Source organism: Lemur catta, chromosome 3 (assembly GCF_020740605.2).
Source record: "Lemur catta isolate mLemCat1 chromosome 3, mLemCat1.pri, whole genome shotgun sequence".
NCBI lineage: Eukaryota > Metazoa > Chordata > Mammalia > Primates > Lemuridae > Lemur > Lemur catta.
In genome coordinates, this window is record NC_059130.1 from 53,324,512 (window position 1) to 53,349,995 (window position 25,484).

Genomic DNA, 25,484 nt, shown 5'->3' on the forward strand with positions numbered 1-25,484 from the left:
GAGAAGAGATAAGTGGGTGATATTCTTTTTAAAATAGGGTAATGGGCAAAGGCCTTTCAAATAAGGTGACATTTAAGAGAGGACTTGATAGAAGTAAGAAGCAAGTCATGCAGATAACTTAAAGATCTCTCCAGACATAGAGGGCAAGCAGTACAAAGGCTTGGAGGCAGAAATGTGCTCAGTATATTTGACAAATGTCATTGTAGCCAGGGTGGCTGGAACAGAGTAGGCCAGGAGGAAAGAGGTAGGAGATGGGTTGGAGAGGAAATGGGGGTGGGGGGTATAGCTCTTGGAATAGACTTTGGCGCTTTTAGTAAGTACAGAGGAATTACTTACGTTTTAAGAAACCACACTGGCTGCTATTTGGAGAACAGATGGTGGAGGAGTTAAGAGTCAGAATAGATTCAGGGAGAAAAGTTAGTAAGCTATTGAGATAGTCTAGACAAGAGATGTTAAAAAGTAATTGTTTCCCAATTGCAAATCTAATACATGGTTTTTATTCCTAATCATACTTGATATGTTAACTTTGGATATAGGTGATTACCTCTTTAGTTTTCAGCTTTTATCATATGACAGTTGGTAAACACAAAAGAATACATAAAATATGTTTTTAAGTTATGAAGCATGTAAGTAAAACAAATTGTCATGAACCTATCACATGGCTTAAGTGCCCCTCTGCAAGAGGTGTTCACTAGCCTGAATTTTGAATTCATCATTTATTATCTTACCTTTTAAAAATAGTCTCACTACATATATATAAATGGTTATGTTTTTTGGGGGGCATTATGAAATTACATGCCATATGTAGTCATCTGTGACTTGTGTTTATTGATTAACATTATGATGGTACAATTCATTAATGTGTGTGTGTGTGCTTGCTGTAGTTCATTAATTTTCACTGCTGTATGATATTCCATTAAGTGAATCTGCCACAAACTATCTATCTTCCTGATGGCCATTTGAGACATCACAGGTTTATCTGTTTGTTTGCTATTATGCTATTAAAACACTATAAATATTTGCACCAGAAATTTTCTATGATATATATTTAGGAGTGGGATTACTAGGTTGTAGGGTAAGTCATTTCAACATTACAAATTTTTGCCAGAGCGGTACCAATTTATTTCTTTATTTTTTAATTTGAGCATATTATGGGGGTACACACATTTTGGTTACATAATTTGCTTTTGTATAGTTTGAGTCAAAGTTATAAGTGTGCCCTTCACCCGGATAGTGTGCCTTGTACTTGTTAGGTGTGAATTTACCCATCCCCTCCTTTCCCCCATCTACTTGATTACTGTTGAGTTTTACTTCCATATGTGCACATAAGTGTTGATTGATTAGTGTCAATTTAGTATTGAGTACATGTGGTATATTTCTTTCCATTCTTGCCATACTTCACTTAGAAGAATGGTCTCCAGTTCCATCCAGGTTGTTACAAAAGATACTAGATCACCATTTTTTATAGCTGAGTAGTACTCCATGGCATACATACACTACATTTTATTAATCCACTCATGTAATGATTGGATCGTTTCCACATCTTTGCAATTGTGAATTGTGCTGCTATAAACATTCGAGTGCAAGTGTCTTTTTTATAAAATGTCTTTTTTTCCTTTGGTAAATATTTAATACCTAGTAATGGGATTGTTGGATCAAATAGTAGTTCTACTTTTAGTTCTTTGAGGTATCTCCATACTGCTTTCCATAGATGTTGAGCTAGTTTGCAGTCCCACCAACAGTGTATAAGTGTTCCTTTCTCTCCACATCCATGCCAGCATCTGTTGTTTTGGGACTTTTTGATAAGAGCCATTCTCAGTGGAGTTAGGTGATATCTCATTTGATTTGCATTTCCTGATGATTAGAGCTGTGGAGCATTTTTTCACATTTGTTGGCCATTAGTCTATCTTCTTTTGAAAGCTTCTGTTCATGTCTTTTGCCTACTTTTTTTAATAAGGTGGTTTGATATTTTTCTTCCTGATCTGCTTGAGTTCTTTGTCGATTCTGGTTATCAGCCATTTATCAGATGTATAGCATGCAAATATTTTCTTCCATTCTGGAGATTGTGTATTTGCTCTATTGATTGTGTCCTTGGCTGTGCAGAAGCTTTTTAATTTGATCAGGTACCATTTATTTATTTTTGTTATTGCTGTGATTGCTTTTTTCATAAATTCTTTGCCTCGTCTGTTATATATAGTTTTCCCAATATTTTCTTCTAGAATTCTTAGTTTCACACCTTAGGTTTAAGTCTGTTAACATCCATGGTGAATTAATTTTTGTGAGTGGTGAGAGGTACAAATTCTGTTTCAGTCATCTGCATGTTGCTATCCAATTTTCCCAGCACTATTTATTAAATAGGGATTCTTTTACACAGTGTTTGTTTTTTTCTACTTTGTCATATGAGGATGGTTTCATATCTGGGTTATCCATTCTGATCCATAGGTCTATGTCTCTGTTTTTGTGCCACTACCATGCTGTTTTGGTTACTACAGCCTTGTAGTATAGCTTGGAAGTCTGATAAAGTGATGCCTCCTGATGCTATTTAGAATCTTTTCTGGTTCCATACGGAGTGTAGAACTGTTTTCTCTAGATCTGTGAAAAATGATGTTGGTATTTTAATGGGGATTGTATTGAATCTGTAAATCACTTTGGGTAGTGTAGACATTTTAACAGTGTTGATTCTACTGATCCATGAGCATGATATGTTTTTCCATCTGGTTACATCCTCTGCAAATTTCTTTCCTCAGTGTTTCATAGTTCTCCCTATAGAGGTCTATCACCTCCTTAGTTAAATATATTCCTAGGTGTTTTATTTTCTTTGTTGCTATTGTGAAAGGTATTGCATCTTTGATTTGATTCTCAGCTTGACTGTTGCTGGTTATATGAAAGCTACTGCATTGTGTATATTGATTTTGTAACCTGAGACTTTGCTGAATTTATTTATCAATTCCAGGAGTCTCTTGGCAGAATCTTTAGGGTTTTCTAGTCATAATATCATATCATCAGCAAAGAGCAATAGTTTGACCTCTTCTTTCCCCATTTGGATACAATTGATTTGCTTCTCTTGCCTGATTGCTCTGGCTAGGACTTCCATTACTATGTTGAATAGAAGTGGTAATAGTGGGCAACCTTGTCCAGTTCTAAGCGGGAATGCTTTCAATTTTTCCCCATTCAATATGATGTTGGCTGTGAGTTTGTCTTATACGGCTTTTATCATTTTGAGCTATGACCCATCTATGCCTATTTTGTAAAGTGTTTTTTATCATGAAAGGGTGCTGAATTTTGTGAAATGCTTTTTCTGCATCTATTGAGAGGATCACACGGTCTTCATTTTTGCTTCTATTTATGTGGTGAATTACATTTATAGATTTGTGTATGTTGAACTAGTCTTGCACTTGATTGTGATGAATTATTTTTTTGATGTGCAGCTGAATTCAGTTTGCTAAGATTTTGTTGAGATTTTTTGTATCTATATTCATAAGGGATATTGGTCCATAGTGTTCTTTTTTTGTTGTGTCCATTTCTTGTTTTGGTATCAAGGTGACATTGGCTTCGTAGAATGATTTGGGGAGGATTCATTTCTTCTCAATGTTATGGAATAACTTCTGCAGTATAGGTGCCATACAATAGGTATATATTATTGGTTTCTCTCAGAATTGGTAATGTTAGCTTTGATCCTTTGCTTAAGGTGATATCTGCCAGGTTTCACTATTGTAAAGTTATTGTTTTCCCTTTTGTAATAAGTAATTTGTGGCAAGTTACTTTAAGGTTATGTAATAACCTCTTTCTTCACCAAACTTTAACTCACCAGGTTTTTATGTCCTTTTATGATTTTCTTACTCCCTCATTCCTTCTTTACTTATTAATCAGCATTCTACTGTAAGGAAGAACTTTCCCTTCTCCATCATTCATTCACTTATATCAGTGTGAATTCATGGATTCTTATTTTATTCAAAAAGATACAATGTATTACTATCAAATTGTCCCTTATTTGACCAGTGGGAACCCCTTTGAGCTGGCTGCTGTGTCCTTTTGACTTGTTCCCATGATTTTTTGAGAATTTTTTTCGTTTAGGGCAGCAAAATGTTCCAGACTCATCTTACACCATCCCTGTTCTTGCTCAGGCATAAGCCATTGCTCCAGAGAGCTTTCATTACTTCTTATAAGCCTTTGAAATTTAGTTTGAAGGTAATGACTAGCCACTGACACTCCATGAGTGGCATGAACCAAATCAACATTTTAAAAAGACCACTCTCGTAATAGTGTGTAGAAAAGATTGAGTTATGAACCTGGCAGTAGAGTCAGTCTCTTCAAGTAATTTAGACAAGCCATAATAAAAGCCTAAAAACACTATCAGTGAAAGGGGAACAAAGTAACTTTATAGTAGAGAAACCTGACAAGCACTACCTCAGCTGGGTGACCAAGGTCAACATTCATAGTGATATTCTGTTGTACCCTTAATAAAATGGCACTTACCTCTGTGGTATTCCTCCCAAAGACCCATAACCCCAGTATAATCATGAGAAAATTATGAGACATATCTGATTTGAGGGACATTCTACAAAGTATATGTCTAGTACTCCTTAAAACTGTCAAGGTCATTAAAAACAAGGAAAGTCTCAGAAACTGATAGAGCCAAGAGGAGCCTAAGGAGATATGAGAACTAAATGTTATGTAGTTTCCTGGATGGGATCCTGGGACAGAAGAAGGACATTAGGCAAAAACTAAGGAAATCTACATATGAAGCATAGATTTTAGTTAACAATAATGTATTTATTGGTTTATTAATTGTAACAAGGTACCATACTAATGTAACATGTTTAATAATAAGGGAAACTGGGACAGGGTACATGGAAACTCTATACTATCTTCACAATATTTTTGTAAATCTAAAACTATTTTTAAAAAATTAAGCTTATTGAAAAACTGTCAGTGGAGATGAAGAAGTAATAGTGGATTATAGAGGATTGTTTAGGAGATTGAATCAAAAAACACATGGTGACTGAATTGAGAAGCAAGGATTAAGTAATAGCTCCTAGTGTTTTGTTCTAGGTACATGAATGAGTAATGTTATTTTCACATAATGCATAATGGTAACTACTTCAAAATAGTCATTTGTGAAGGCTATAAACATTTCAGTAGTGCCACCATTATTCAAAATGTTTTGCAGATCTTTGGAGTCTTTTATAAATTCTTTTGGATATCTTATGGTCTTTTAATACACTTTAGTGAGAGACATAGTAGTGTAGCTGTCAAGGCTTTGATGGTAGGCAAGTTTCTCAACCTTTATAAAACCCAAAGTGGGCATAACAAACTATATTAAAAAGTTGCTGTGAGCTAAATGAGATTATGCATATAGTAAGTAATAGATTTTTGTCCTTTGAGGGAGACTTTGATTTTATAAAGCAGCTGTAAGTTATTTGGAGCGTGGTCTGATTAATATTTAGAGTAAACTTGGTATTTGTGGTTGAGAGCAAGATAAAAAAAATTGGTAGGACTAATTTTTGTGTGGCCTATAAATTTCTTAAAGACAATTTTAATCTTACAGTAGACTTGCAAAAATAGTACATTGTATTTATTCATCATGTCTTTCTCTCCTCCAATCAATAACAGTCTTTTCTTGTCTTTCATAACCTTGACACTTCTGAAGAGAGCTGGTCAGTTATTTTATAGAGTGTCCTTCAGTTTGGGTTTGTTTGATGTTTTCTCTTATTAGATTGAGGATATGCATTCTTGGGAACGATACTACAGAGGTGATGTCCCCTTCTCAGTACATCTTTACAGGAGGTGCATGATGTCAATATGTATTACTGGTGATGTTAACCTTGATCAGTTAGCTCAGGTGCTGTCTGCCAGGATTCTGTACTGTAAATTTACTATTTCCTTAAGTATTTACTATTAATAAATATTTTGGGAGAGATTTGGAGACTGTGCTTAAACTTTGACCCACTAATTTTAGCATCCATTGGTGGTTCTTCCCTCAGTAGTTATTATGGAGTTCACATGGTGATTTTTATGTTCACTTCATTCGTTCTATGTTTGTTAATTGGAATTCTTCTGTAAGGAAGAGCTATCCCTTTTTACTCATTAAAAATTTAAAGTCAGTGTTAGTACCAGGATTTTCTGGTTAAAAGCCTGTTGAACTCTTTAGGTGTGATTTCATTTGAGGCAAAATTATAGATGATTCATTAGTAAGTTTAGGGCTGGATAGAATCTGTAAACTCAGTTCTGTGTCTTGACTCACTTTAGATCACTTTTCTTGTATCAAATATCTCAAGTTATAAGCTGGGGGAAACTAAAAAAATTTTATTTTATGTTTATGAATATTTTTAAAATTTTATAGTTTAGTAACTTCTTTTTAATGAAAATGTACCTTTATCTTTTTTTTTTCCCCTTAGGCTTGAAAAGGAATACACTACAATAAAAACTAAAGAAATGGAAGAGCAAGTTGAAATTAAAGTAAGCATTTCAGGGCTTTTTTAAGTGCTGAAGATAAATTGAAATCAGTTATTTGGCAATAGATGCTAGTTTATGTTGATATATTGTTACCTATCTGCAGTAAATTTAGCAATGAAGTTTATACTTACTATCTTTACTCATACATTTATTTACCATCCTACTACAGTATAGTTAAAAATAGACATTTCAACAAAGCAGAATAATGTGACTGAACAGTGTATTTAATTCTAGGGTGAAATAGAGCAGCTCTTCCCTTTTTCTAGATTTGTTGGTGGCTCATTAGGAGAAAATACTCTCATGGGGAAGATAATTATTATTCCATTTAAGATATTTTAAAACGTGGCAGAGAAAATAATCTATAACATATTCTGTGCTGAGACTAATAGCAGTATAATAGGCAAACATTAAAGAGAGCACATATTACACTAAAACTAATCGTGGCTGCTCTAGAATTGTAGGAAACTTTGACTAACACAATTTTTTCTTCTCTAAACAATAGTTACTTTTGAATTACTTCTCTGCAGAGAAAGAGGTAGATTTTCAATTCAAAGGGCATATAAATACCCTACATATACCCTAAAATTCAAAAATTTGTACCCCCTGTAAGTCAAGGAATTCTTTTTTTTTGTTCTGGAAAAACTAGCAATACACCAAGGAATTCTTAAGTTGAGGGTATTTGGCACTCTTGGAGCTGGGCCTTAAGAGAAGTTCTGTTGGCTTTTATGCTGTTATTGCAAAATTGGGATGGTAAGTGGCAGCATGAGTCAAGGAACTCAATGATTGGCTGATCTAATTTCTAATCTTGTTAATTAATCCCCCCAAAAGGTAAAAAATAAAACAGTTTTTATTGAGTGACTCCCTCCCCCCTTTTTAAACTTTATGTTTGAGTGTGTTTGATTTTGACTTGGACCTGGCAAGACATCAGATAAACCAACCACCTTGTTTACAATTAATTAGCCATTTGTTAATTGAGCCTTGCTGTAAAATACCACTCACACTCCACAGGTTCCAGAGAATGATGGGTTCTGTTAAACTAGTATTGTTTCTTGCCTCGTCCTCCTCAGAAGCCTCTTGGGAGACAGTCTCTACTATTTTCTTATGTGGACTCTCTCATCAACTCTGTCTGCCCTTTTCTATTTAGATGCTTTATTCTAATTTCTGTCACCTATTCCCTATTAATTAGAAATAGATATGTCTACATTTTTCATAGAGAAAAGACCCCTGTGGATGTTTCTCCCTCCCTTTAAGAAATATTGTCACCCAATGCTGCTCCACTTTTTAAAAAATTATCACCCAAATGCTGCTCTACATTTTCTTTTCTTTTAGGTACCATGAGTAAGGGTAATATTAAATCATACTGTGTACTTAAACCTACTGATAGTAAAAAGTATTTCATCCTGATGAGTGGGAAGAGAGTATGTGTTATAGCATACCATGAATATTTGAAACTGCAAATCAAGAATCTGAGGATGGGGAAGCCATCCTGTTCGTTTCACCATGCTATGTTATTGAAAAAAAAATCATTTTTTATGAACAATCCTTGTTCTTGAAGAAGCTTTTTATAAAATTAAGTGTATGAATACAGAAACACCGAAAGGCATTTTCAGAAAACAGATTTTTAGCAGACTTTAGCCTATATTTGTAGTTCTTTCCATATTTTATTTTTTGGGGAAAGTTACAGTTCGTATCTCTCACAAAATACTTTTGAATACTAGACTAGCTCCATGTGTCTCAGGCAATGGCATAAAATTGTTTATAGAGGAGAATCTGGAAAAAAAAGTTTAAAAAGTTAGTGGAACATATTAGGTAAATAAAGTTTGCTAATCTCAAAGGTACTCTGTTCCCTTTTAATCTTGTTTCCATGTAGTTCTTTTTTTGTACCATTTTCATCTCTTTCTTCATTCCTCTAATCCCGCAAAAGACAAAACCAAAGCAAGTTTTGAGTTACTTTTTTATTTACTATATGTTGTATCTGATTTTTGACTTGGACCTGACAAATCATTTCAGTCTTGATCAGAAGACTACCATATTTACAATTCATTAGCCACATATTAATTGAGCCTTGTAAAATGAGAAATGGCCCCTTGTTATGCTCCCTCCTTCCTGTCCCCACACAGGTCTCCTTTACAAGAGAATGGATTATTTTAAACTAGGGCTTTCTTGCCTTGGTCTTTCCATAAAGCCCCCACGGAGATAGTTTTGTACCATTCTTTACATAAGCAAATGGTATAATAATCAAATTATTTGATGTTTTGATATAGAAGTATAAAATCAGCCCTTGGTGTTATGAAATTTGTTTAAGGTCTCTGTTTTTACTATAATTAAAATTCTAAGACCTTTGGGTTGGTGACCTTTTATCTAAGAAATATATCTGTCAGTGAGCTCCCTGTTTAAGATGTGACTTTTAATTATTTTTTCCACCCCTTCCCTAAAAGTGGTATAGAAAGGTTTTGATAATAATGGCTTCATATGGAGAATCTTACAGTTTACTGTGTGAAATTTTTTGTTAATAGAAACATCTTTATCAGTGTCTTCTTCCAATCTGTTGATGTTCCACCTGAGGGGGAGGAGGTAAGAAATATTAAAATTCTAGCTTATATCAGGGTGACCCACAAATCTTTAAAAAAGAAAGACCTTTATCCCCCTGATCTATTTAAGATAGACATATGAACATATAATGTAATTTTCATATTTATTTGTGTTTTGGGACATAGAGCTATAAAGTCCTGCAAATGGGAAGTGTTAAAAATTCTGACAGGTTTTTAGTCAGAAGTTAAATATTTTTTTCTGTTTCAAAAATTATGGTATATTTCAGATATGCTGAAAGCCAGAAAATAATATAAAAACGCTCATGTATTCACTGCCTAGCATAAAAAAGAAAATATGGTAAATATCATCTAAGTTATCCAGGAATTATATTTTAACAATCAATGTGAGATATTAGTAGAATAGAGGCTCACATTTATTTAACTCTTAATTTATAATGGGTCATTTACATGCTTTATCTCCCCTTATTGTACAACATCTTATGAAAGGGTTCTTTATCTTCATCTTTCTGTGAGGAAGTTAAGCTTTACTCAATATACCGGTGGTCACATGGCTAGGAAGCACCAAAAGTCAAGGATTTGAACTCTGATTATATTATTCTTTTTTTATATTTATTTTTTTAATTTCAGAATATTATGAGTGTACAAATTCTTTGGTTACATATATTGCCTTTGCACTGCCCAAGTGAGAGCTACAAGTGTGCCCATCCCCCAGTGTGCACTGCACCCATTAGGTGTGAATTTACCCATCCCCTCTACCCTCTTTCCCACCTGCCCAATATCTGATGAATGTTACTTCCATACATGCTCATAAGTATTGATCAGTTACTACCAATTTAGTGGTGAGTACATGTGGTGCTTGTTTTTCCATTCTTGTGATACTTCACTTAGTAGAATGGGTTCCAGGTCTATCCAGATGATACAAGAGGTGCTATATCATCATACATATACCACATTTTATTAATCTACTCATGTATGGATGGGCACTTGGGTTGTTTCCACATCTTTGCCATTGTGAATTGTGCTGCTATAAACATTTGAGTGCAAGTGTCTTTATTATATAATAGTCTTTTTTTGCTTTTGGGCAAATACCCAGTAGCGGGATTGCTGGATCAAATGGTAGTTCTACTTTTAGTTCTTTGAGATATCTTCGTATTACTTATCATAGAGGTTGTACTAATTTGCACTCCCACCAGCAGTGTATGAGTGTTCCTATCTCTCCACATCTGCACCAACATTTGTTGTTTGGGGACTTTTTGATAAAAGCCAATCTCACTGGAGTTAAGTGATATCTCATTGTGGTTTTGACTTATATTTCCTGGTGATTAGAGATGTTAAACAATTTTTCATATGTTTTTTTGGGCATTAGTCTATCTTCTTTAGAAAAGTTTCTGTTCATGTCCTTTGCCCACTTTTTAGTGGGGCTATTTGATTATTTCTTGTTGATTTTCCTGGCTGTTTGATTATTTCTTGTTGATTTTCCTAAGTTCTATGTAGATTCTAGTTATCAGCCCTTTATGAGATGTGTAGCATACGATTATTTTCTCCCATTCTTTAGGTTGTCTATTCACTCTAATGATAGTTTCTTTAGCTGTGCAGAAGCTTTTTAATTTGATCAGGTCCCATTTATTTATTTTTGTTGTTACAGTGATTGGTTTTGGGGTCTTCATAAATTCTTTGCCCAGGCTGATATCTATGAGTTTTTCGAACGTTTTCTTCTAGAATTCGTATAGTTTCATGTCTTAGGTTTAAGTCTGTTATCTATCATGAATTAATTTTTGTGAGTGGTGAGAGGTACAGATCCTATTTCAGTCATCACATGTGGCTATCCAGTTTTCCCAGCACCATTTTTTGAATGGGGATTCTTTTAAACAGTGTATGTCTTTTTCTACTTTGTCAAAGTTCAGATAGCAATATAAGGATGGCTTCATATCTGGGTTCTTTGTTCTGATCTATAGGCCTATGTCTCTGTTTTTGTGCTAGTACCATGCTGTTTTGGTTACTATGGCCTTGTAGTATAGTTTGAAATATGATAAAATGATGCCTCCTGATTTGTTCTTATTACATAAGGTTGCATTGGCTATTCGGGGTCTTTTCTGATTCCATATGAAGTGTAGAACTATTTTTTTGTAGATCTGCAAAAAATTATGTTGGTATCTTAATGGGGGTTGCATTGAATCTGTAGATCACTTTAGGTAACATAGATATTTTAACAACATGGATTCATGAGCATGGTAGGGTTTTCCATCTGTTTACATTCTCTGCAGTTTCTTTTCTCAGTGTTTTGTAGTTCTCCCTATATTGGTCCCTCACCTCCTTAGTTAAATATATTCCTAAATATTTAATTTTCTTTGTTGCTATTATGAAAGGTATTGCATCTTCAATTTGATTCTGAGCTTGACTATTGCTGGTATATATGAAAGGTACTGATTTGTGTGCATCAATTTTGTATCCTAAGACTCTGCTGAATTCATTTATCAATTCCAGGAGTCTTTTCGTTGAATCTTCAGGGTTTTCTAGGTATGATATCATATCTGCAGCAAAGAGCGATAGTTTGATCTCTTCTGTCCTCATTTGGATACCCCTGATTCCCGTCTCCTATCTGATTGCCCTGGCAAGGACTTCCAGCACTATGTTGAATAGTAGTGGAGATAGTGGGGAACCTTGTCTGGTTCCAGTTCTAAGCAGGAATGCTTTAAATTTTTCCCTGTTCAGTATGATGTTGGCTGTGAGTTTGTCAGATGGCTTTTATCATTGTGAGGTATGACCCATCTACGCCTATTTTGTTAAGAGTTCTTATCATGAAAGGTGCCAAATTTTGTCATATGCCTTTTCTGCATCTATTGGGAGGATCATATGGTCTTTGTTCTTGCTTTTATTTATATGGTGAATTATATTTATAGATTTGTGTATGTTGAACCATCCTTGCATCTCTGGGATGAAACCCACCTGGTTATGATGAATTATTTTTTTGATGTGCAGTTCAATTCAGTTTGCTAAGATTTTATTGAGAATTTTAGCATCTATATTCATAAGGGATATTGGGCTATAGTTTTCTTTTTTTGTTGTGTCCTTTCCTGGCTTTGGTATCAAGGTGATATTGGCTTCGTAGAATGAGTTGGGGAGGATTCCATCCTTCTCAATGTTGGGGAATAATTTCTGCAGTATAGGTACCCGTTCTTCTTTGTAGGTTTGGTAAAATTCAGGTGTGAATCATCTGGTCTGAGACTTGTTTTAATTGGAAGATTTTTTATTGCTGCTTCAATTTTGGTGCTTGATATTGATTTGTTCAGGAATTCTATTTCTTCCTGACTGAGCCTAGGGAGGTTGTGTGTTTCTAAGAATTTGTCCATTTCTTCCATGTTTTCAAGTTTTTGGGCATAGAGACTTTTATGGTATTCAAAGATGATTTGTATTTCCATGATATCAGTTGTGACCTCTCCTTTTTCATTTGTAATTGAGCTTATTAAAACGTCCTTTTCTTTCTGCTGGTCAATCAACAAGATGATTTGTGTTATTTTAAGACCCATAGATGTTCTTCTGTATATATACTGTGCTGCTTTCCAGGAGAAACTTTGATGCATATGTGATGTAAGAAGGATTTGGCTGCCCATTTTTCTGTGGCGTATCAAACTTTTCATTAATGGCTATCGAATAAGATCCAATGGAGGCATGATAGCATAATTTATTCAATAATTGATTAATTTAGCAGATAACTTATAGTGCCTACTACGTGCCCAAACACTGTTCCAGGCACTTCAGATATGGTTATGACCAATTCCTGCTTTCATGAAGCTTGCATTCTAGTATGGAAATGACAATAAACAGAAAAGTAAAATGTATATATTTTAGATGGTGGTAAGTGTTAAGGAGGAAAAAAAAACCTCAGGGAAGAAGAATATAAAATAATAGTGTTTGGGTTGAAAATTTAGAGAAGTTGACCAGGTGGGTTTTGAATAAAGACCTGAAAAAAGTGACAGAGCTAGATATGTGACTCTCTGGAAGAAGGGCAGAACCTGTTCAGGAGTGTGACTGGTGAGGAACAGTAAGCATTGTGAATGGGACAACATGAATGATGAGAAAAGTGATAGGAGTTAAAATAGAGCAGGTTGCAGATAATGTAGGATGCTATTGATCATAGTAATGACTTTGGCTTTTACTCTGGTGAGATGGAAGCCATTGGGGGTTTTCAGTAGAGGACAAGATCTGACTTAAGTTTAGTAGCTTTTGGCTGCTATGTCAAAAGTAAATTGTTGGGGGTAATAGCAGCTCTATGAAGGCTAATGAAGTAATGCAGGCAAAGGATGATGGTGGCTTGGACTGAGGGGGTAAGAAGTGTTTGGATTCTGAATAGATTTTAAAGATAAAACCAACAGATTGAATGTAGAGGTGTGAGAGGGAGAGGAATCAATCAGGTGTTGTGGCCTCATCAGTTAGAAAAATGGAGTTCCTGTTACCTGAGATGGGGAAGACTACAGGGGGATCTGGTTTGGAGGGGGATGCCAAGAGCCCAATTTGGGATATTTTAGGACTGAAATGCCTAAGAGATATCCACGTAGCCCCTTGAATATTCACATCTGGAGTTAAGAGAAGACAGGTGCAGAATATAAATTTGACAGTTGTCAGCAGGATGATCATATTGAAAGCCATGAGAATGGATAAGATTACCTGGAAAATGAGTGTAGATAAAATAGAGAAGAATTCAAGAATTGAGCCTAAAAGTAAGTCAACATTTAAAGGTTAGGAAGATGAGTATTAATAGAAAGCAGCAAACTAGGAGCAAGGTAGGAGAAAACCAGGTTAAGTGTAGTGTCTTAGAAACCAAGAGAAAGTGTTCTAGAACAAGAGAAGGATTTACTGTGTCAAATACTGAAGATAGTGCTTGTGAAAGGAGGATGGAGAAGTGAGCATTGGGCTTATCGGCATGGTGATAAACTAGAAAAGAGCAGAGAAGTAGTGGGTACTAAAACCTAACTGGAATGGAAGTAGAAGAATTAGAGATATTTTTCAAAGAATTTTCTATACAGACGAGAGAAATGGAACAGCAGCTAGAGACGGTAGAAATGTTGAGTTTTTTGTTTTTGTTTTTTGTTTTTTAGATAGCAGAAAAAAACTACATGCTTTTATGATGATAGTGAAGTAGAAAAAAATTGATAATTATGAATGAGTGAGGATAATTGCTAAAGTCAGAAGGGCATGGGATTTAGTGCATAGGTAGGAGACTTAACTTTGTATGCCAGAGTAGATAGTTAATCCATAGTAACAGGAAGTAAAATAAAATATATGGGCAAAAGTCCAGGTAAGATATAGAATGTGTTTGCAGAAGCTTGTGAAATTCTCTTCTAATTGCTTCAGTGTTTCCAGTGAAATCATAGGCAAGATCATCAGCTGAGTGACAATGGGTTGGAGGGTTACTGTTTTGAAGAAAGAGGAGTAAGTATGAAATAGTGACCTAGGGGGATGGAAGAAGGAATGGACTAAGAAAATACACTATTATTGCTAGGAAGCATTAAGAGCCCTACTCAATTGAGTGGTTGTTCATTTAAATAAACATCATGATTTTGGTTTTCTTCAGTCATACTAACCAGCGTAGGCATAGACAGAGAGTTGATTTAGAGTAGTGGTTTTTCCAGGCAAATATACTACTAAGGGGGAGTGGGGTAAGGGGTGATAAAAGCAAGGGAGAATATATAATGATTGGAAATTAAACTTTGTCAAGAGTGAAGAGAGAACATCAGGGATTAAAGGGCAGTGAAAAGTTGGTAGGATCACTGGATTATCCCAATAAAAAGGAGGATTGTTGGGATTGAGTTACTTTATAAAGTGAGTAAGCTGGAAAGAAAAGGAAATGATTACTGAAGAGTTGGTTGTTTGAAATGAGATTCCCCTATTTTGGGATATTTATGTTGTTTTCACTTTTCATTATTAAAAACAATGTGCTAATGGTTAGCATCTTTGTATACAACAAGTTTTTTGGCACCTATTATTACTTCCATAGGCAGTTGTAAAAAGTAGAATTATTGAGTTATACGATATTAGCATTTTTAACACTTTTGATGTATAGTACATAAATTTCCTGAAGAATGTTTCCAGGGTGTGTTGTTCTTAGCAAATTTCCATTTCACTACTACTTTGCCAACACTAAGTATTTCATTCTTGCTTTCACTCTTAGTCTCATTTTTTCTTTTCTAAGTTGGTGGATCAAAAAAGTCTCTTTTTTTAAAGGTATAAGATAATATGTTTTTATATAGCCATATCTATTGATCTTTCTGTTTGTGGTTTTCACTTTAAAGTTTAGAAAACACTATTCTACACTCTGGGTGGCTGAGGCTGAAGGATTGCTTGAGATCAGCAGTTCCAGACCAGCCTGAGCAAGAGTGAAACTCCATCTCTACAAAAAATAGAAAAATTAGCTGGGTGTGGTGGCCCACACCTGTAGTCCCTGCTACTCGGGAGGCTGAGGCAGGAGGATTGCTTGAGCCCATGAGTTTGAGGTTGCAGTGAGCTGTGATGACCCTTGCACTCTCACTGAGGCAACAGAGCGAGACTCTGTTTCAAACAAACAAACAAACAAAACAGTATTTTAGAAAATGTGAGGAAGATATTGAAAAATTAGGAAGAAATCAGTCAAGTGGTAGATTTTAGTTATTAACTTTCCTATATGTCAGCAATAAACAGTTCAGAAATATCTTAGAAAAATAAGTTCCATTTAAAATAAAAGTAAAAGTATATGTAAGAATAACCTAAATGAAAAACAGGATGGACCCTAACAAACACTTTTAAACTTTATGCAGGGACATTTTAAAAAGATAACTAAAGAGAGAGACAAAAATAGCTCCATGTTATATAAAGATATGAATTTTCCAACAAAATACATATTAACAAATCCAGTCAAATTTAATTCCTTGTAAAATTCCAGAGTGATAAAAAAATCTAAAGAATAATTCTAAAAGGTAGACAAAAGTAATGAAATAATATTCATGCCTAACTTCTAAAATATTATGAGCAATGTTATCATTAACTGAGTATTTGGTATATATTAGGTGTTATGCTATCTCATTTAATTTTTCCAATTTCCTTATAGGTTTTATTACTTTAATTTTCTAGATGAGGAAATGGAGATTCTAAGACGTTGAAAGACATATACTGGTGTTAATTGTAGCATGAGGATTTAAACCTCCCAGTCTCTTAACTACTTTAGTATACTGGTTGGGGGTTGAGGAGGATAAACAAAACCATATATGAATGGGGGAAATTAGCTCTACTGGGTATGAAAAGAGATTGCAAATCTATAATTACAAAAATACTCTGATATTAGTTCAGACAAAAATATAGCAATACTTGAAGCTTAAAGACAATCCTGAAATGGTCTGTATTAACCAAAAATGTCTATTTATCAATTCATGATAAAAGATATCACACAAATGTGGAAGCAATGTTCTATTGAAAAAGTGGTGTTAAAATATTTGGTTAGGTATTTAGGGAAGAGAATCAATTTAGATTTTTATTTCTTAACAAAATTGATTTCAGATGATCTAAAGGGGGCCAGGTGTCATGGCTAACCTGTAATCCTAGCACTTAGGGAGGCTGAGGCTGATGCATCACTGGAGGCCAGGAGTTCAAGACCAGTCTGGGCAACATAGTGAGACCATGTCTCTACAAAAAACAGAAAAATTAACTGGGTATGGTGGCAGGTGCCTGTAGTCCCTAGCTGCTTGGGAGGCTGAGGCGGAAAGATCGCATGAGCCCAGGAGTTTGAGGTTGCAGTGAGCAATGAATGATGACACCACTGCGCACTAGCCCAGGCAACCGAGGGAGACCCTGTCTCAAATAATTAATTAATAAATAAACAAATAAATAAATAAAAAGGATGGGAGAAGGAAATTCAGGTGAATATTTTTGGTTCTAACTTTTATTATTTTAGCACGATTTCTGCTGTAACTAACTTTATTTACTCAGTTGCCTAGTTGAAATTAGTTTATCCTAAAAGATCCTGAATCTTTTAGGATAAACAAAATGTTGCCTTTTGTTGATGAAATATGATTGAGGAACATTTTAGGAATTCCATTTGTTTCTTTGGCTTTCTAGACTGTAGCAGCATTTAATAATTGCTTATTTGTGTAGCCCTGTGGCCCCCAAGCCCCAGGCTGCCAGACTCCTACTGGTTCATGGCCTGTTAGGAACTGGATGCACAGCAGGAGGTAAGGGGGTGGGCATGGGAAGCTTCATTTGTATTTACAGCCACTCCCCATCACTTGCATCACCACCTGAGCTCTGCATCCTGTCAGATCAACGGTGGCATTAGATTCTCATAGGAGCCCGAACCCTACTGTAAACCGAGCCTGCGAGGAATCTAGGTCATGCACTCCTTATGAGAATCTAATGCCTGATGATCTGAGGTGGAGTTGAGGCGATGATGCTAGCACTGGGGAGTGGCTGCAAATACAGATTATCATTAGCAGAGACGTTTGACTGCACAATAAATGTAATGTGCTTGAATCATCCTGAAGCCATCCCCACCGCCCCACCCCACCCCACCCCACCCCTGGTCCATGGGAAAAATGTCTGCCATGAAACCAGTTCCTGGTGCCGAAAAGGTTGGGGACCACTGTTGTAGACCATCTTTGCTGCACATAGTAAGAGTAGCCAAGAAATGAAACATTTTTTTGCTCCTCAAGCTGTTATTTTGTAGTCTGAGATTACGCATAATGTCCATTAAAATCATCTAAATGTTTTAGTGAATAGAACAAGAAAATTTAATTTGCAAAGTATTTTTGTAATAACTCTAAGATTTGTTCCAGTTTGTGAGCTACTTAGTAAGAGACTCTTATTTCTCTGAACTGAGATTTTATATGTCATATAATATAAACTATATTTAAGTCTTTACTGGCAAAATAATAGATTGAATTGATGGAAGAATTTTCTGAGGAAGATATTTTTTGCAGAAATATAGAGGAAGGGAAGGTTGGAAGAAGGCTGGATTGAGCTCTGGAACAAATTGACATAAAAAGGCAAATGGAGGTTTGAAATTTGAGTGATTGCAAAATGAAGAGACAACGTTTAGGGGATTCGAAAATGAAGGGATAATTTATATAGGGGTTAATAAGATATTATATTGGCAGAATATGCAAAAATGATTTTTCAAAAATATAGAGTGATTTGGATTTAATACCTGACAGTAATTTGACATGTTTTTGAGAGTCTGGCATTGAACAATTATGTGATGTGTTTTTTTTTCTTACAACCCGGTTTTACTTTTTGAACTATGAGAAAAGGCTAGTAATTGGAGCTTTTAATTTTCGTAAGTAGAAAACAATTCATGATAAATTCTTTCATATTTTCAGAATTTTATAAGGAATTTTACAACTTGTCCTCTAAAACATATTATAAATGGAAACTTGTCTAAACTGACACTTTATTTGTCCTATGAACTTGCATTTTTCAGATTTCCTATTTCTTCATTCAGCTGACATTTGAATACGAATCATGTAGATAGGCTGTATAGGAGATAGGCAAGTTAGAATCTTTTCTATCTAATGGAGATATTAAAACATAAGAAAATATTATGAGTCATAGTAAGTGTAGAAAAGAAAGCAGTTAGTTCTATATATACTGTAGCTTATATTTAAAATTCAGTCACAGCTGGGATGATAAATGTGATCATTTCCTTTACTGTGTATTTCCTCCTCTGAACTTTTCATGTTTGATAATATAACCATTCCTTAGACTCTTTTCTATTTATTTATGTATTTATTTATTTAAGACAGAGTCTCACCCTGTTGCCCAGGCTAGAGTGCCATGGCGTCAGCCTAGCTCACAGCAACCTCAAAATCCTGGGCTCAAGGGATCCTCCTGTCTCAGCCTCCCAAATAGCTGGGACTACAGGTGCTCGCCACCACTCCCAGCTAATTTTTTGTTTCTATTTTTAGTTGTCCAGCTAATTTTTTCTATTTTTAGTAGAGACGGGGCAGGGGGAGGGAATCTCACTCTTGCTCAAGCTGGGCTCAAACTTCTGTCCTTAAGCAATCCGCCCTCCTGGGCCTCCCGGAGTGGTAGTAGTACAGGAGTGAGCCACCACGCCGGGCTGACGCTTTTCTTATTTATAAAAGGTGGTACATCTTCAGGGCTGTGATTTAAGAATCTTTTTTCCTTTCAAGAGTGCTTGCAAAAAAACTTCTTTTCTTTCTTTTTTGGCAGAGGTTACGCACAGAGAATAGACTTCTAAAACAACGCATTGAAACATTAGAAAAAGTAAGTAAATGACTACTTTTGTAAGCTTCTTTGAATGTGTAGTATTTTTCTTGTATATTTTAAATAAATCCTCAAAAAATGTGGCATGTCTCTCCTAAGTTGTGGTATTGACTGCTTAGCTTGCCTTGCTTACTGTTTAGCCAAAATAACTTGTCATTAATAAAAATTGATCAGTACTAGTCCTTGAACTTTCATGTTAAAAGTTTTAAATGAGGTTATTGTTAGAGTAACATATTGATGCCATTTGTTTTCTTTACACAAAATCTCTAAAAAGTATGTTCTTTCAGAATCTAGTTGGGAATCCATTCTGATACAGCATTTTAAAGATGAATTTCAAATATTGCCCTGACTTCCTAGCATATTGAATGTGGCACTGATTCCTTTAAATCCAACTTTTAGTCAAAGTGACTAATTCCTTATATAAAGATTCACTCTCATATGGATTTTAACACAGGAGAATTGTGCATAAACTTTTACTTTTTAGAATTATTTTGATATCTGCTTGTTACCTCTTCCTCTCTGTTTCACATATAATAACTGGTCAAATAAGGAAATTTTACATTATTTTTTATATTGTGCTTCTGATGTAATTATCTTTTATAATCATTTCCTCATGCTATAAAAATGAATTGAATAGTAAAAGTACAGTTTAAGAGTTTTGCTTTTCAGATCTAGGATTTGTAATTTAAAAAAAAAGGATTTTGGCTTATTAAAAGAAAAACATCTGAATTTACAAAGTCTTTTGGTGCATTTTTTTTTAAACCAGAGGTGAGAGTAAGTGGATTAAAAGCCCCCCTCATGATATTGCCAAGTATCTTGAAATCTTCCCTGAAAATCTATAACTATTCAAGACAGGAGTAAATGAAACTATAGATAGTTTGCAGTATTTGTCTTTTGTTTAAAAAGTATTGATGATTTCATATTAAACAGAAGTGCACAAGGACAGGATGTTTATGACATGTCTGTCTTTGTTGTATAATAATTGCAGATACTTTATACTAAGTCAAAAATAGTTTCCTTGTATTTTCCATATCATGTTAGAGTTGTTGTGAGGATAATTCTGTGTTTTTGGTGACTCCACAAGAAGTTTGAATATGTTTTTAAGTCATTTTAATGATATACTTTTTTTCACTAAATACCTACTTTATAATATAATGTACATGATCTTAGGTGGTTTTTTTAATCTTTACAGTGAAACATTTTCACAGAAAAAGCATTCTTATTTAATTGAATCTTCAGAATGATAAAGATGCTGTAACAAAGTGTGAAGTTTGGATTTTGCATTCTAGAAAAGTACCTTTTTTTTTGTACTGACTTAGATGGCCTAGATGTGTCACTTAGCACTTAGAATTCTGTAAATACTTATGTATCAATTGGATTCTGTAATCAAAAAGTTTACTTAGTTATTGCTAGAGTTTATTAAGTTGAGCCTATTATTATGTATTATGTTTTTCTTGCTTTGTTTCCTTAGAGGTTGCTGTTGCACAAATTGCTGTCATACTTTTTAAGTGGAATTCTTACTCAAATTCCTTCTCCCTTTCATATAAGTGGTTTGACAGTATGGTTAAATGTAAAAATAGAGATGTAAAGATATGCTCTCAAAAGAAGATATTTGTTTGTCCAAGTATGAAAAACCACTTGGAATTTGTGTTTGGTTTCTTTTAGAAGCACATGTTTTTCTGTAGTCTATCCTTGTTTTGATATATTTTCTTAAGGTTTAAGAATAAAGACACGTTCAGTAAAAAAAAGTTTTAAAATTTAAATGTCCATTTTAATTAGCAATGAAAAGTAGGTGGAATTTGGGTATGTTTGTTTCTTCTTATTCCTAATTTTATCACTTTTATTTCTTTCTTATATTTCTATCTGAATTTTTCCTTTTGTAGGAAAGTGCTTCCTTGGCAGATAGATTGATACAGGTATAGTTTTGGTGTTTTTTTTTTTTTTTTTTTTGTAGCATTTTCTCTAACTTCTAAGGAAAGTCATAAACTTAGAAATCCATGTTTTAATGCATGCAATTTTACATGCATTTTCTTAGAAGTAATTTTTTGGGTGGTATATGTGGGTGTAAACTTAATTTTTGATAACAGGGTATTATCTTGGTTTTTAAAAGACACCTTTTGCACGTTTTAAAGCTAACCTTATTTTTTTAAATATTTATTTAAAAATGACAATCAGTGGATTCTTTGAAATTAACCACTTTTCATTGATAATTTTAGTCCTGCATGTGCAACTCAGTAATATTGCATGAATTAAATTTTTATTGACTGAATTGTTCTTAAGATTGTCAGATAAATTTTTCATTTAGTTTCCCCAAATTTGCTGGAGCCAATAACAAGCTGCTAGCTAATGATTACCTAGGCTGTTCTATTCTCTGAGGTGATTTTTTTTTAACATGTCAAAGTAAATAACTAAGCCTCACAAAGGCAGTCTTTCTTGAATCTATCCTAAATTGCTTTACACACAAAAAAATTATGTCCTAAGGGACAAGTGACAAGAGCCCAGGAGGCTGAGGAAAACTACCTCATAAAACGGGAGTTGGCCACCATCAAACAGCAGAGTGATGAGGCCAGTGCTAAGCTGGAGCAAGCTGAAAATACCATCAGGAAGCTCCAGCACCAACAACAATGGGTAAGGAGTCTGGTAGTGCTTTTTCTCACCTTTCTCATCTCCCCTTCCTTTAAACCATTTTTTTTTAAAGCACAGCTTCTGTGCTCTTGTTTTAAATAATTTGGTTTTTTACTTTAATGAACTCTTATTCCATTTTATGTTCTATAATACTTAAGGGTCTTATTGTGGCCTAAAGACTCCTTGTTCTAACTTTTTTTTTCTGTCTACACAGTTTTGTTAGAAATAGGTAATATTTTCTTTCCTTGCATTATGTTCTAAGTCATAGAAAACAAGCAATGTATATGAGACTTGCTTTTTAGGTTCTAGAAATCTATTTTCATAACAGATATCATTTTTCCAAGGGTAAATTTTAATTCCTAACTTAGGATAGTTTTTATTCATTGTACAAATGAAATAATACCCAACCTGCAGAATATATGTAATCATTTCATTTATAAAGCTTTGATAATGTGGCAATTTGTGTCTTAGGAAATACTGTAGCTTAGACTTCCTACATCAACAGTTTGAATTATGACTTAAGATGCATGCCTACCTTTTTTCAAAAGGAGGGACATTATCAAGATAAAAAATTAGCCCTTTAAAAATTATGTTAACTAACCTAGGGCACTAAACAGCTGCTGATTATAAAGCTAGCCTCAGGCATCTTTTGTAACTTAGACATCATTTTCCATTGGCAAATTCAAATTAGGGTGATCTTGATCAGAAATATGAGGGTACAAGAAAAGCCAGCATTTTATCTTTGAAAAGATATTATTTCTTCTTTCAGTTTTCTGTTCTTAAGTAGGATTAAGTAGGAGGTGGACTGTAATAAGAATAGGTAAAAAAAATTGTGTTACACCTAGAACTCTATACAAGTCTGGAAGGCAAATAAATGATTACAAAGTTGGACATTATTTTTATTCAGTAAAATTAAAAAACAGTATCATCATCTGGGTACAAAACTCAGAAAAAGAAAAAATGGACAATTGAAAGAGCCATAAACATTTGTTTTTTTCTGTTATATTATTGAAGATGGCTAAGAAAAATGAATAGGAAAGTGATAAAATAATACTAAAAAGATGGGAACTCAAATATTTTTTTTCTATTTTTTTAATGAAATGTCAGTAATATCCAATCATAAAAACAGAAAAAAAGAGAATTATGGAGTCATTTTTGAATTAAGCTGAAATGAGTTAGTACAATGTGACTTTTTTTTTTTTAAGAAAGAGAGTAACTATGTTTGCATTTAGCATAAGCTATAGCCATAATACATTAGAATCATGAATTAAGTTTTTTGCATTGTTTTTCAAATATTGAAACCTAGGAGTATCAAAAGGATAGAATGTTGGTTTATAATGAAAAAGTTAACTGGGAAAGCCAAAATAGCCAGAATTAACTGCATGAACATATTACTGGTAGAAGGTGAACATCTATTGTTGAATGTTTTGATTACAGCCTTTCAGTATAACTGTATGAATTATTCAGAACTTTCAGAATAAGGGTTTTAAATTTGTATCCCAGCAGGAGGTATTGAATTACCAATATAACCACCCACCACCACCACTCTACTGCCAAATAGGGGCATTTTATATAATATAAATAGCTTTAGATTTCATTTATGGAATTAGATTCTAGTCCTGTTTTGCTAACTGTGTGATCTTGTATACTTGAAGACAGTTTCTATTTTTTCTAAAATGATGAAACAGGGCTAGACCAGGGGTGGGGAACCTGTAAGCCTTAAGGCCACATGTGGCCTTCTAGGTCCCTAAGTGTGGCCTTTTGACTAAATCCGAATTTTACAAAACAAATCCTTTTATTTTTATTAATACATTTTTGTTCATCTTTGTATATTTTTATTTTATTTTTAAAATGAATGTATTTAAAATAACAAAGAATAAAATAAGTTTCAACAAAATAATCCTCCCAGTTTGGCACAATTAGAACATTAGTAAGACATAAGGGCTAAATTGACAGCTGCTACATTCATGATTGAGTTCTAACTTCCCCCGCCTGACTGACTGGCACCACTACTACATGAGGCTGGTTGGCAAGAGTTTATGGGGGGTGAGTACAACAGTCTATTATCAGCTTTTGACAGTGGTGCACTGTGTTTTTGTTTGAAGTGGAATTTGTGAATAGTTGGGTAGCTCGACAGTATTTTTTAATTCTGTCTGCTAACAGCCCATCATGTCAAAGAAGACCAAGAGAATACTGAAGGAAGAATTTTTTAATGAGGATTGGAAATTGCAATATTATCTTATTTCTGCTAAAGATAAGATGATTTACTTGCTCTGTGATACTACAATATCAACATTAAAGAAATTCATCAGCATTGTAACACTTATAGGGACCACGAATATTTTAAATTAGAGGGAGAGGCACAAAAGGTTGTATTCCAGAAATTAAAAGATGGAAAACAAAAGCAAAGACAATTCTTTCAAGCAACAGTAAGACCTGGAAATAATGCCACTGAAGCAACTTACAAAGCAGCTTATATACTCAGGGAAAAAAGGGAAGCTATTAGTGATGTAGAAATTGTGAGAGAATTCATTGTTGAAGTTGTAGGATGCTTAGACCCCAATAATATTTCAAAGTACAAACTCTTTCAAGGAGACCCATAACTGATCAGCAGCATGAATTAGCCTTCAACTTAACAGAACAACTTCATGTAATACTTCAAAAGGAAAATATATATTATTCAGTCGCTTTGGATGAATCAACTGATACTTTTGACTGAGTGCAGCTTTTATACTTCATTCGGGTCATAACAGAAGGTTTCTTTGCTGCAAAGAGTTACTCGCTTTGGGCACTCTTGCAAACAGAACAGGGGAATAGATATCTTCAACAGCTTTCAAGATAAATGTCATGAGGTTGGACTGAATTTGGTAAATGTAGTGAGTGTATGTACAGGTGATGCACCTTCCATGACAGGAAAACATGAAGGGTTTATTGCACAGATAAAAAAATATTAACAAATCCAGATGCTCTCATTTCTTTTCATTGTATCTTGAATCAGCAAAATCTCTGTGCTAAAGCTACTGGGTTTTTTGTGTTTCTTTTTTGTTTTTGAGACAGAGTCTCACTGTGTTGCCTGGGTTAGAGTGCCGTGGTGTCAGCCTAGCTCACAGCAACCTCAAACTCCTGGGCTTAGGCAATCCTTCTGCCTCAGCCTCCCGAGTAGCTGGGACTACAGGCATGTGCCACCATGGCCAGCTAATTTTTCTATATATATATATTTTGGCTGTCCATATAATTTCTTTCTATTTTTAGTAGAGACAGGGTCTCACTCTTGCTCAGGCTGGTCTCAAACTCCTGACCTCGAGCGATCCTCCTGCCTCGGCCTCCCAGAGTGCTAGGATTACAGGTGTGAGCCATTGTGCCCAGCTTAAAGCAGCTACTGTTTTAAGTGACACTTTGCAACAAGTTATGAGTATTGTTAACCATATTCGTGCAAATGCAACACAGCATGATCAGTTTCATAACATGCTAGAATTGAATGATGAGGTATTCAGTGTGGATTTGCCCTATCATTGTAAAGTGCATTGTTGGCTATCAGGGGCAGGCGTTAGCCAAAATTTTATCTCTGCAAGAACAGATAGTTAAATTTTATGAAGAACAGAA

General features: G+C 34.5%; 1 protein-coding gene across 4 annotated transcripts in view; it reads left to right on the forward strand.

Moving 5' to 3' along the window:
- Positions 1-25,484, forward strand: part of EVI5 (ecotropic viral integration site 5) — a 177,460-nt gene that overhangs the window by 53,052 nt on the left and 98,924 nt on the right. For 3 of the 4 annotated variants that reach the window (XM_045547527.1, XM_045547530.1, XM_045547531.1), the window contains exons 10-13: positions 6,399-6,459; positions 19,203-19,256; positions 21,140-21,172; positions 21,738-21,884. In XM_045547527.1, coding sequence (XP_045403483.1) covers positions 6,399-6,459; positions 19,203-19,256; positions 21,140-21,172; positions 21,738-21,884 — 295 coding nt within the window. The remainder of the gene's footprint in view (positions 1-6,398; positions 6,460-19,202; positions 19,257-21,139; positions 21,173-21,737; positions 21,885-25,484) is intronic. The other variant, XM_045547528.1, reaches the window with a different exon arrangement.